The sequence below is a fragment of the Zingiber officinale genome, chromosome 7A, assembly GCF_018446385.1.
Source record: "Zingiber officinale cultivar Zhangliang chromosome 7A, Zo_v1.1, whole genome shotgun sequence".
In the NCBI taxonomy this organism is placed as follows: domain Eukaryota; kingdom Viridiplantae; phylum Streptophyta; class Magnoliopsida; order Zingiberales; family Zingiberaceae; genus Zingiber; species Zingiber officinale.
In genome coordinates, this window is record NC_055998.1 from 139314080 (window position 1) to 139327918 (window position 13839).

The 13839-nt window shown below is 39.1% G+C and overlaps 1 protein-coding gene across 1 annotated transcript; it reads right to left on the reverse strand.

Moving 5' to 3' along the window:
- Positions 1–1741: 1741 nt before the first annotated feature.
- Positions 1742–2951, reverse strand: LOC122002851 (LOB domain-containing protein 40-like). The gene is made up of 2 exons (XM_042558203.1): positions 2660–2951; positions 1742–2586 (listed from the first exon to the last, which is right to left on the reverse strand). Exons 1-2 carry the CDS (start codon positions 2847–2849, stop codon positions 2012–2014), a joined length of 765 nt encoding a protein of 254 aa, XP_042414137.1. The 5' UTR covers positions 2850–2951; the 3' UTR covers positions 1742–2011.
- Positions 2952–13839: the final 10888 nt, after the last annotated feature.

Below are 13839 nucleotides of genomic sequence, written 5' to 3' on the forward strand. Positions count from 1 at the left end.
CAAGAAAAATAAAGATGTTACAGTGGAGATAGGAAACTCGAGATGTTGCACTAGATGTTGTGTTATAAAACTAAAAGACATTTAAAGTAGGATATGCATTAATATTGAGAGATTTCAAACATAATTTCCAATGATTTTGTAAATGTATTAATATCGAAATATGAATTATTGTTCTGAGTTAAGGGATTGAGTCACTTGGGGATCCTCTCATTATTCTGTACCTGACCTCCTTGGTCTGTCTAAGCCATGGAATCGATTTATTCTGATGTTTTCTATTTGTTCTTTCCCTAACTTCCTTAGGTCTTTACTTTCTATATTCTTCCCCCTTAGTTCTGTGGCATTGGAGTCGACTTCTTTACATCAGGTTCAATTGTAATTAATTTTAAATATAATTATTATTTTTGTTTACACATGTTCACATTCCAAAATCAACTCATTCCCTAAGGCATCCGAATATCCACACGAGTTTCTCTAGCCAAAATATATAATTTAAGTTAAAAAAATTACTTTATTAAATTTGGATATCCCTATTATATTTTTCTCTCTCTTCTATAATATTTGGAATAGAATCCATTCTCTAAATTTAGAAAAGTATTATTCATAAATGTATAATTTAGGAAATAGATAGGATAATTAATGTAAAAATTTTTAATTATCCTATTCAAATATTTTATCTTAAATTTTAAATAGAATATCTGATGTGAATGTTTTAACAGTTCAACATGAGCTCCTACAGGGCCGGCCCTGGAGGAGGGCGACGATGGGCGACGGTCCTGGGCCCATAATCTAGGAGGGCCCAAATTTTTTTATTTTTAGTATTATGTATTATAGGCATGTAATTGGGGCCTTGGATAGTTAGACCCAAATTTATATTTCAGAATATTTTGATATTGTCTTTTACTTTTATGATATATAATTGAGATATTGGATAGTTGGGGCCTAAATTTATTTTGGACCTTTTTTTTTTCGCCCCGGGCCCCCTCTATAGAAGGACCGGAGCTGAGCTCCTAGCTCAACTTATGCTAACTCTAAGTCGCCTTCTAGCTTGACATGTCGGATCTATATGTCCTAGAACAATTGCATGAAAGGTACAATTGGGAATGATCCACACATGACCTACAACTCATAATCCCTCCAATCGAATAATTTGTTAGGGTTTGAGATAATAATCCTCTAAAAATGCTAAGGTAAGCAATGGTATGATAGGCAAACCTGACCCTAGCTTTACTTTCTTCTCGTATTTTTTATTGTTCTATTTCTTCCTACGCACGCACACCCTACAAACACTAAGGTAGGCAATGATATGATAGGTTTCTTATAGCAAGCTCAACAGTGAACCCACGATGGTTTCTAGCCATAAAGCTCCAAGTGGTTCTTTTTCTTACCTTTTCTTATCCTTTTAATGGGCCCAAATCTGAGACAATGGGCCGAATGGATTATGGGTTTGGGCTTACATACATATTAATAACAATGTTTTGTATTTGAAGAAAGAAATAGAATATTTGAGAGTATTTTAAATTATTCAATATTTATTTAATTGAGGGCAGACGAATTTAGCAACCACTATTGACTGACGGCTTGTATTTTACTAAGATTTCTTTAAAAACTATGTCCTCTGTGTAAGAGATGAGAGAGATAGCGCAATGTTTTGTGGGAATCGCCCTTTTACAAGGCTCAGAAGTGTGCCAATTAGAGATTTGAGGGTTTCTCTGTGCTACTGAATCGCTAAAAGCACTAAAAAAAAGGTGAACAACCAGAATGCTACACTCGATCATTGATCTACCATAGACATCAGGTATCGAAGATAGAACATCGCAGAAGAGAAGAGAAGAGGAGAGGAGAGAAGAGGGGAAAGCACGGGAAGTAGGGGAAGTAACTGAAGAAAAAGAGGATGTGATATGTAATACTGGAAAAGAAAGGGTCAAAATCGCGAAGAAGGAAGAGAACAAATGGTTTGCAAAATTCTCGGCTATTTTTTTTATTTAGGTTAAAAACACATTACGGTGGAGGTTCAAGACGATCCCGGCTGCGCCAGGTCGAGATCCGCCGCCCGAGCGTCGGCGTCCCAGCCGCTCAGATCGCAGAGCACCTTCGCCGCTGCTTGGACCGCGCAGCCCGACACCGAAACCGGTTCGAGCCCCAGCGTGAGCTCCAGCCCCACCTCCGTCTTCTCCGCTTCCGCCTCGGGCTCGCCCTGGCTCACGTGCGACGCAGCCGACGACATCGTCTCCTCCTCCTCCTCCTCTTCTCTGTGGTTGGTGGCGGACTCCGCCGGAGGTGCGGCCGGCCCTTTGGAGGGCTTCGCGAGGCCGTGGCGCTTGAAGCGCGATCGCGGCTTGTTAACTTTGTGCAGCTCCGCGTCGGCCTTGGACACGTGGCGTATGTCGCTGCCGACGGCCTTGAAGGGCAGGGCGGGGGCGGCGGCCGCGGCGTCGGAGGGCATCTGCGCGATCGGGGCGCCCTTGAGCACGGCCTCCACGGCGGCCTGGGTCAGGTTCCAGGTGCCGGACCACAGCAGGCCGACGGAGCCGTAGATCGGGTTCACGATCCGGCCGCAGGCCTCGTAGAGCAGCGATCGGAACACGGCTGAAGGAAACAACCAACACTACGCGTCAGTAAGGATTTCACCAACCAGAAAGAGCGCACAGATGATACTGACCTGGGCGGAGGTGGTCCGGGGCGGCGCTGATGAGGTTCATGAGGCCGGCGCGGCCGTAGAACTTGGCGAGGAAGACGGTGGCGTTGGCCTGGGCGTCGGGCGACTTGATCCACTGGAGGCAGGGGCGTATGGAGCAGGCGTCGCCGCAGCCCTTGCGGAGCACGCGGCAGCCGTTGCAGCTCATCCTCATGGCGGATCGAAAGGTAGAAAGTTCTAGAACTCAATCTGCTTCTTCAAATTGGAATGCGATGGAAGGGAGTGATTAGTTGCAAGGAGAGGGAGAGGGAAAGGGAGAGGGAGAGGGGTATATAAGTGGGTGGGAGAGAGGAGAAGGATAGTGATAAGAGCCGTGGGTTTGGAAGGGACGGCGGTCTGGTGGTTTCGAGGGAGAGGGAAAGCGGGTTTACAAGAATTAAATTCCTAATTTAGTTTATTATTTAATCTCAATTTATATTTAAATAAATTTGTAAGGATAAAAAATTAAAAGCATCTCAAATAATATAAGTAATATTTTTTTAAAAAAAAACATCTCATTAAATATTTTATATAATTTTTTATTTAATAGATGAACAATTTAATTATTTCATTTTAATGAAAAATTATTCTATATAAAATAATATCATATCAAAATATTATTTATCTTAAAATTATTTTAATTTTATTAAAATATCTGTCGTCACTTTAAAATTGTTATAGTTTGTATATTAATTAGGGGTGATAATTTTTAATCAGTCACTTCAAAACACAATCCGATCAAATAGAAAAAATTAGATTAAAGTCAAATTTTATTAAATTTTAGTCAGTTTTAGATTCATTTAATTAACACGATTAATGAATGAGTCGGATTTAAATCAATCTGAAATGGTTTCAAATTGAATTCGGATTGAATTCTGGTAGGATTCGGACTAAAATAAGTATATTTTAAAAAATAGATCTTTTGAGATTGGGTTCAAATTAAGATGAATATAATTTTATTAATAATCGGGTTCGAATTGAATTTGGATTATGGATCATTTTAGATTGGATTCAGATTAAATATAGATAAATAAATTAGGTTCAAATCGAATACTTTAATTAAAATATTAATCAAATTATGTTCAAATTTTAATATTTTAATCCGTTATTCCGTCAATTCAAATTGTCACCCCCAATTAATAATTAATATTGAAAATCCTACTGCTGTATTAATTGTAATACATCGTATAAACTGTTGAAATTTAATAAAAATTAAAAGGTGTGTTCATCTAATAATTAATTAAACGTGGGGAGTTCTCTCATCCCTGCGTAATACTGTCATGATAAGATTACTTAATTAAGAATATGATCTTCACTAATTTTAATAAAATCTAAAATAAAATTATATTAATATTTTTTCTTTTATATTTAAAATAATTTTAAATCAAATAAATTTTTCTGATTACTTTTTATATAAAAATATATACTGTCAAGTATTCTTCTTTGTATTACTATATAGAATTAGCGCATTATAGGGCTGAATACTAATTTATATATATATATGTATTATATTACACATCTAATATGTGTGTTTGATAATTAGTATTAATTAAGTATTCATATGTTAATTCTTAATTATAATGAATTATAAGATATATCTTTTTTAGTGGAATAAAAAAATTAAGATGTTAATCCTCGGATTATGAGTCATCCGTGCTGTTAAATTTATCCCGATGATCTGTAAACTAAGAGTTTGTCATAGTATTGAATCGGTGACATCCAAGATTTAATCCATCCGAATAATAAGATATCTTGATTAAAAAATAGACTGAATTCTTTTGATGTTTTATCTATTAAATTATGAAAATTATAATTATCAAATATTTATTTGCAACCGAACAAAAACGCTCCTTGTTTTGTGGAAGCGGTGGTGGTTTCCTGGTTTTAGGTGCCCTATGGGCTCCACCACCCCAACGCCTTCCCATAGACTGTGTGGTTTGCTGTGGGGTGGTCCCCTCTAATATCATCCCAACCGACTCAACCCACAGCTTTCGGAGCTCTCCAGTCGTCTCTTCCGCCATAAAAACACAGTTACACAGAGACCAAAGAATCTGCCCATAGTAAACGCCTCCTGTATGTACCATCTTCCATGTCCTCCACAAGTTGATGCCTTCCCTTTGGCTCTTCATTTTCAGAATTAAAAATTAAAAAAATAAAATAGGGTACAATAAAAAGTTCCCAATAGGTTGGAGAAAGAGACTGGCGACGAGTATTTTAATAAAAATGAGAAGACAGGGCAGGGTTTTGGTGGAAGACTCTGTGGCTGAAACCGTGGACACACAAACCGCCAAACTGCCCATAGGTTTGGGGGAATAAAAATGGCAGAGGAGGAGGAGAATGGATAGGGGCAACTTGACTCTTGGAATGGACAATACAGCCAGCACCCTCTGATTGTTTCAACTTTTCTCCAGCTTATCCGGACTCTTATTAAATACTGCAAGTGGAAGAACAAGGGAGGGAATTGTTTTTATCAGGAAAAGTATAAGAAATGATGCAGATACAGACGTACAATTTAATTCTGTATATATATAAAAATATCCTCTTGTATTATGGAAATACATGCCCAAGGCTAATAATTGTGTTGGAAGAATCATCATTCCTGCCTTTTAGTCAAAAGATGGATGGGAGATTGGAGAGAAAAACAAAGTAGAGTCAATGCTGTGACAGACAAGGTTTGGGAGGTTGTCAATGCTGAGGTATGTGCACTGAATTCTGGCAAACAATACAATACAATACATATGGTAGTGGCAATTCACCACTGACTCCATAACTGTGTCATGACATGGGAATGAAGAATATTCAGCAATGGCTGGAAGGAACAAAATTGGAAGGCCATGAAACACTTACTTGACAAATCTATTGTGCTCAAGTAGTTTATGTAGAAATAAGGGGAAGGCAGCTAGTGTCGTTGTTAGGGTAGAATAATGTGCTTCGAATGCAAGTAGAAAGGCCGCTGGAGTTTGTCATGTATTTCCAATCCTTCACCTAGTAAACCTCTGTTTCTGCAATTTTAGAAATCAAGTATAGTAAAATCTCTTGCACTGTTTAGTGTTTACGTATTACACTAGTACTACTTGAAGCTCCATTGTTCTATAATTTACTAACTAATGTGCTTTATAATTGTTCATGTATTGTCTGTACACCTAAAGACTAGATTTTAGACATTACCTTTTCATAAAGAAGCACCAACGCCATTGTCACTAAGACACTAACACTTCAGAGTGTGTCTAGGACACATTGCTTGTTTTATAATTTATAGGAACCATAGCTTATTTGTCATTGGGTTGGTGTTATCATTTAAAGCATAATCATTTCACAATTATTTGACAAAGGATTTAGAATCCATGCTTGGCAAAACCTGGTAATGGTGTCCAAATTTATTGTATCCAATTCAATCATTTTAGTCCTGGAAATGCAGAAATGCAGGGCAAAATATGAATATCACTGTAATAATTCAAATGTCCAAGTTTTATCCGAGTCTACCAGATAAATTAGAAGCATGGTTGATACGGTGCATAAAGATGAGGTCTGATAAGGTCAGACAATCGAAAGTTAAGAGGGCATGACAGTCAGAAGTCAAGGGGACGTGACAGTCAGAAGTTAAGGGGACGTGACAGTCAGCGGTTAGGGAGAAGAAGTTAGACCGCCTGACGTCATCAACCGTATAATTTTCGGTCGGGTACTGACAAATCAGGATCTCAAATCTGAGACATAAGGTGCAGCCGAGGGTAATGCTACTTGTCCCGATTGGTCAGGTTTTCTCAGCTTGGTCCGCATAGTTAGGCCTAATACTTTCAGTAAGTTAACTCCAGGTCAACTCTTTAGCGATCCAAACGGGAAAGATGGGGTCCTCACCACAGCTCGTCTTTCTCATCAAGACTCGAGCCAGGCGTTATACCCGAACGATCATCCCGAGTTGCCCTTAGTTATAACTAGGCGGGACAGAAAGCACTAGGCGATAATTATATCAGAGAATTGTAACCTCTTGTCAGAGAATAACTGTCATACGCCAATAAATATTCCAATGATCTGTTATCAGCTACGAATGGAGCCTTCTTTCAATCAATAAGAGGACACCATGTGTCCTCCATCACCCGACAGGTCCTGACATCCGACATTCTCTGACGTCGGTCAGATTCTAGAGGTACACAGTGTCATATAAAAAGGAGGTCATTTCCCTTGTGTAGGTACACTCTCTCGTACATTCGTACTTGTCTCATACATTTCTTTCGTATACGGTTCTTCTGGGAAAAAAATACTTGACTTGAGTGTCGAAGGGCTTGCGTCGGGAACTTTTTCCCTAGTTTCGAGTCTCTAACATTCTGTGTGTTTGTCTAAGTATGCGTAGAGCGTAAGTACCGCCGATTAGGTCATCACCGCCCTTCAGTTCCACGTAGGGGTCTGTTTTTCAATGTCCATACGCCAGGTGTATCTGACTCGCTTCTCCATCAACACCGATGATACATCAATCGATCTTCATCTGATTCAGATTCCAAACATGATCAATAATAAAATATGAACATCACTAGCTTAATACTATTGAGTCTCCGTAAATTCATCAACCCTTACAAAAAGTAAAAAGGTTGTTATGACACAAGTTCTTTGACAGGAGGAATTACTTAAAAAAAAATTACATGAATATTCTCCAAATGGCTTTTAGTTGTACCAGTTATATTTATTTATTTAGGTATATTGTAAAAATAATTAACTATAATATAAATATATTTATTTAGTTATAATAAATTAGGTTGAGAGTAAAAAATTGGAAGGTGCAAACTAAATATCAAATTACGTTGCGAATATAAAATTTGGCAAAGGTAAGCACAAGCTGATTATAAATTATTTTACGACTTGATTTTTTTTATTATCAAAATGTACTTTTAATAATATAAGAAAGAGCCCAATAAATTATAATTAAAGTCTCTAGATTTTAATAATCATCAAAATTCAGATAATTTGTATTCCATTTTTTTTACCACAAACTAATTTGATAATCAATTAACTAACGCCAATAATTTGCTTTTGGTTGCTATATGCTTTAAGCATCTTATAAGACCGCAATTTGATTTATATATAAACAACTTGCACCTTATTTTTTTTAATTGCTAGAATATTACAAAAGATATTTTAATGAAAAGTTATTTTATAAAATAGGTTATAACCGGTAACTAAAAATATTTTGGGAAGAGCATATTTAGTTAAATTATTCTTGGGAATTGAGAACTTGAGGTTGTTTGTTTGAAAGGAAAATCTAGCCAAGAGTTTCTATAAGATGGAGACGCATTGAAGGGGCGACCAAAACCTTAGCCATGGGTTTCTCTTCTTCATGTTTGACGAATTGTCAATGAACTTCTTTTTGGTGCACTAAAATTTAATTTACTTGAATGGAAAGATAAGAGAGGAAGGAGGGAAATTAATACAAAATTGTACATGTGTAATTCCCTTTCATGATCAATATTTTGAGTCTTTTCCTCTCTCTCCTATTGATAGGGATATAACTTACGAGACATAGAATGAATTATGAAGAAAGGGAGGGGTAATTTGATCATATCACTATAAAAGAGGGGGGCTTTTCTTCAACGTTTGGGGCATCGCCACTGCCAGCCTCCTTCTCCTCTCTCCTTCACCTCTCGTCGGCGGGCACCTCTAGTCGCCCCTTCTCCTCACCCATGTGACCCCCGTTGCGAACGTCGTCGTCGCTTCCTCTCGCGATGTCGTAGTCACCGCCTCTCCACCTAGGACACCGCTGCCTCCGTCTCCCTTTCTCCGTGTCGACGCCCTCGCGAGCAACCTCCTCTTCCCCTTCCTCTCGTCGGCAGCCTAAGCAAGTAGCCCAGCGCCGACGTAGTCTTCAGCGTTGGGGCCGCTACCACCATCTCCTAGCATGGGCAACCTCCAGCGCCATAGCCCCTTCACCGGTTCGTTCCCTCGTGGCTGCCACCTCCAGCAGCCAAGGGCAAACCCATGGCTTTGGCCAACCTCACAACGTCACTGTCGCTTCCGCCATTCCCATCGTCAGATCCGATCATCCAACGCCCTTGCCCTTAGATCCGGCACTGATCCAGCCCCCGATCCGTGTAGTCATGTGCTGTTAATGCGATCCAACCTCCCCCGGACTACTGTCGTCAGGCACCTCACTAGCGTGTGCCAGTTTCGTGCCAATGTAGTGTTCTAGCCTTTGTGTCGTTATTATTATTCCGGCCTACGTGTCGATATCATATTCTAACTTGCATGCCGATATCATATCCTGACCTTCATGTCGCTATTATATCCCGGCCTATATGCCGCTATTATCTCTCGGCCCGCGTGTCGCTATTATCTCCTTACCTGCGTGCCGCTATTATCTCCCGGTCTGCGTGTCGCTATTATCTCCCGATCTACGTTGTTGGTACAATATCCCTAGGTTAAGGATGACCTGATTAACTAAGCTTGAGTTGGCTCAAGCTTGAGTCTTTATGTTTGGGTTTCGATGTTTGACAATACAGATAATACATGAAGATTACAGGTGTAATCATCCGATTGGGGAGATTGCTAGAGCAATTCCCCTCTGGTTAGGGTTTGACCAGTCTGAGTTTGAAGAAGAGTCAAGTAGGTCAAGATTGACCGGATACTTGACTGGAAAGTTCTAGTGAGTGAAGCTAGGCAGAAAGAAAAATCCTGGTGAGTGAAGCCAGGTGAAAGACCTAGTGAGTGAAGCTAGGCAGTTGGAAAATCCCAGTGAGTGAAACTAGGTGAAAGTTCTGGTGAGTGAAGCCAGACAGGTGGAAAGTCCCGGTGAGTGAAGCCGGGCAGTGGAAAAATCCTGGTGAGTGAAGCCAGACAGATGGGAAGTCCTAGTGAGTGAAGTTAGGCAGATAGAAAGATCTAGTGAGTGAAGCCAGGCATGTGGAAATCTAGGTGGGTCAAGGTTGACCGGACACTTGGTGTTTGGAAGTCCAAGTGGGTCATGGAGGACCGGACACTTGGCATGAGATGGTAAGTCCAAGTGGGTCAAGGTTGACCGGACACTTGGCACAAAGAGAAAGTCCAGATGGGTCAAAAGTTGACCGAATTCTTAGCGGTCGTAAGTCCAATTGGGAGTTGGCATAGAACTAGGAAGTTCGGACGTAGTAAACTTCCGAAAGCCATAACTTTTGACTCGGATATCGGAATGAGGTGATCTCGGATGCGAAACGAAGCTAATTTGAAGCTCTATCCAGTTTTCTACTTTCCAATCGATTGACCAATCAATTGGGGGGGTTCAATCTATTGATTGACACGAATTCGTGCAGAAATGGGCTGAATCGATTGGGTAATCGATTGAAACTTCCCCAATCGATCGGTCAATCGATTGGGAGAGTTTTTGAGCGAACAGTGAGCTTCTGAATCGATCCATTGATCGATTAAAACCTCCAATCGATCGGGCAATCGATTGGGAGCCTGGAAAATCACGCGATAGCTTTGGAAATCGCGCGAGACACGTTGAATCGATTGGGCAATCGATTCAAGTATTTTCCAAGAGCACAGAGGCGCTCTGGATCGATCGGTCGATCGATCCAAAGCCTCCCCAATCGATTGGGAGCAATCCAATCGATTGGGATTCGACCGTTGGCGCAAATATAGACGTTGGCGAGTGTTTTCTTCGATAGAGCTTCCATCTCTTCTCTACGGCAATCACAACAAAGTTTCACAGCAATCCTTTCTTCCTCACCGCTAGTTCTTGAAGGTTCTTGGAGGCACATCTAAGTCAAGAGGCGAGTTGCAACAAGAAGAAGAAGAAGCTAGGGGTTCATTGTAATCTTGTAAGATATACTTGTATTTTGCTTCTTTCTTTCTTATTGTTGTATTGTGAGCTTGTAAGGCTTCTCCGCCTATGGTAGTTACCGTAAAGGAGTGTTTTCATAGTAGAGGGTGCATGAATGTGTGGATCCTTGAACTAGTCACCTCTTCTTGAGGTGAATACCAAGTAAATCCCTAGAGTTAGCGTTGTTGTGTTGTTTCTTGTATTTTCCGTTGCACATCTTCACAAGAAGCGAGCAACGACAAGCACGAGATTGCGATGAGCTATTCACCCCCCCCCCCCCCTCTAGCTACATTTCGGTCCCAACAAGTGGTATCAGAGCAAGGTCGCTCTTCACCGGAATCATCGTCGGAAGGGGCAACAAGGTTAGAGGGTGAAGAAGTTGGAGCAAAATTCTATAAGTCGAAGACTTCATCAAAAGGCTCAACTTCAAGATGGAATTCCAAGATGGACTTGGATTCGATACAAGGGTGCCTCCACCGTTCACAATGACAAGCTTCGATTCTTGGAAATTAAGAATTGAGAATTTTCTTATGATGGAGATAAATCAATGGTTTGCTCTCATGGAAGGCTTCAAGGCTCCAAGAAATTCAAAGGGAACAATCCTCAAAAAGAGCAAATAGAGCCAAGAACAAACTCAAAGGTGTGAGGCAAATGACAAGGTAACCAAATTATTGGTTAATTTATTACCAAGTACCATTCTTTGCAAAATTGGAGAATTTGAAGATGCAAAGGAATTGTGGAGCAAGTTGGCCAAACTTCATGAAGAACCCTCCACTATACCAAATCAAGATAAATCCAAAGAGGGCAACTCATTGGAGCGAGACCAAGAGCAGGAGGACTCCGAAGTTGAGAGATGTTCAACTTTCAAAGAAGAAGAAGTCCAAGAAACCTCATCTTCAAAGGAATGCAATGAAAAGAGCAAAGAGGGATCATACTCTTTGTTCCATGTACAAGATGAAGATGATGAAGTCTCCACCTCTAGGATTGAGAGGGAGCGATTTTCGTTGACACCGGTTCAAGAAGAAAAAGAATTCTCTACATCCGGGTCAAGAGAAGAAGAGGATGAAGAAGCTTCCACCTCCACAAGTCAAGTCAAATCTATTGGAGGAGCATCATTGTCAGAACAAGAGGAAGTTTCTACCTCCGGATCAAAAGGAGAAGATGACATCCCTACACATGAAAGTATAAATATTTCAAATAAAAATAAACAACATATCATATGTGTTGAATGTAGGGAACATGGACACTACAAGAGTAAGTGCCCTAAATTGGCCAAGAAGAAGGGTCAAGTGGCACCAAAGGGTAAAGGAGAAGCCCAAGGAGACCGATCCCGGAACAAAGAAGAGTAAGGAGCATATTGTGTGCTTTTCTTGCAATCAAAAGGGATATTACCGGAGCCAATGTCCAAAGGGGAAAAAAGCGGTCAAAGCTCAAGGAGGAAGCACAACTCTCGAGGGAGCCTCCAAGGTAAAACGAAAGGTATCATTTGTTGAGCTTACCCTGTTAAATAATGGTAAAAAGCATGATAATTCAAATTTATATATCATTTTAATGCTATTTACCATAAGAATAGGAAGCATGATAACATTAAAGAAAAACATATGGCTCTTCATGCTAAGACTACCACACCTAGGGTTAGGAAGGTAGGTAAAAGTTTAGACAATAACACTAAGGATCATAGTTATAAGCCTAGAAATAAAAATGCTCAAGGATTTAATGAAAAATCTAAGATTGAGGAGTTATGGAGAGAAAATCAAGTCTTGAGGTCAATACTTGATAAATTAGAGAGGACTCTTAGAAAAATCACAAATAATACACAAGGGTCAAAGAGTCAAAACCTAGGTCTAGGAGCACAAAACCATCCAATGGCTATAGAGGTTTGGGATACAAACCTAAAATCAAAAAGGATGTGCCTTCTTACTATAGAGTTCCATATAGTTATGGAACTAACCATAGGCTTAGTGGTCAAGTCAAAAATACAAGGGAAGTTATCCCTAGAAGTATTTTTACAACAACAAACGTGACTAAGACTTCTAAGAAGTCTAAGAAAGTCACAAAGAAGGCCACAATGGAAGAAATTTCTAGAGTTGACATAGAAAAGATGACCAAGGACTCTAAGAAGCCTAACAAGGTCACTAGGAAGGTATCTAGGGAAGTTATCCCTAGTGAATACCTAGAGCATCCAAGGAGCATCAATAGGTTTTGGGTTCCTATGAGCATTTTCTCTACCCCTTAGATGGGTTAGAGAGTGTCAACATCGATTAGAAGGGTAGTTAACCCAACTTTGATGAAGTTGACACTCGGAGAGCATTTTCAAGGTTATTGTTAACCTTTGAAAATGAAAAGGATTTTGATTTACTCTTGAAATGAGTAAAATGTGCCATGATTTGTGGAAATTGATTTTAAATTAAATTGGCATAAGTGAGAGAATCGTAAAGAAATGTCAAGTTGGGATTTTGACATTTTATTGGGAAGTTAAAGGCAAATCTAAGCCTTATTTTAATGTGTTACCTTTAAAAGAGTAATTTGTGCCAAAATTTGAGGAATATGCTTAATTTATATTGGCACAATGTAGGAAAAACAAAGGAAATGTCAAAATTGGGTGTTGACATTTTTTTTGGGAAATATTGGGCAATATAGGTTTAAACTTTAAGTTAGCTAAGACTTTAGGATACTTAGATAGGTAACCTAGGTATATTTTATTTATGCTAAAATTTGTCATGTTTTGTTTGCCCATCATATGTCATGACACCATATTTATTCTTGCACTCATGCCTTATTATGAAAAACACAAAAATATCATGTCATGTCATACATACATCATTTAGTCATAGGAAATTTTCTTTTGAAAATTATTTATCTTTGATGTATGCCACAACATATCATGCATTATGTTTAATTCCTCGCAATTAAGGACAAATGACATTTATTAACAAATAACATCCTTGGTGGTTGTTCCTAGCCTCAAAATGACTAGATAGATATGCATGATCCCTAGATTAGGGCAAAACCAAACTTTACATCTCACAAAAGAACTATAAGATGACTTGTATGTGTTTTAGTGCACATTAGATACAAGTGAGATGTTAGGATGATAAACAAAACTCAATATGTTGATTTAGTGCATTTTTTTTTACTTTTAAGTTCATCAAAACACATAGGTATGTGTTTTCCAATCATTGGGAAAGCTAATGTACAAATTATGTGCATTGAGCTCAAAGAACATGGTTGGATATTGGTTTTGAAAAATCATTTTAAAATTCTTTTAGAAAACCTTAATGAAGACTATCTTTTGATAGTAATCATCATTGAAATGTTAGACACAAACTAGAAGAAAACACTAAAGTTTTTATAAGTTTTCAAGTTTGTGTCAATCTTGAAA

Excerpts from the sequence above, each read along its gene's own strand:
- LOC122002851 (XM_042558203.1), bottom strand. The coding sequence starts at position 2,849 with ATGAGGATGAGCTGCAACGGCTGCCGCGTGCTCCGCAAGGGCTGCGGC. Across the intron at positions 2,587-2,659 it reads CCCGGACCACCTCCGCCCAG|CCGTGTTCCGATCGCTGCTC; the intron begins GTCAGTATCATC and ends TGTTTCCTTCAG.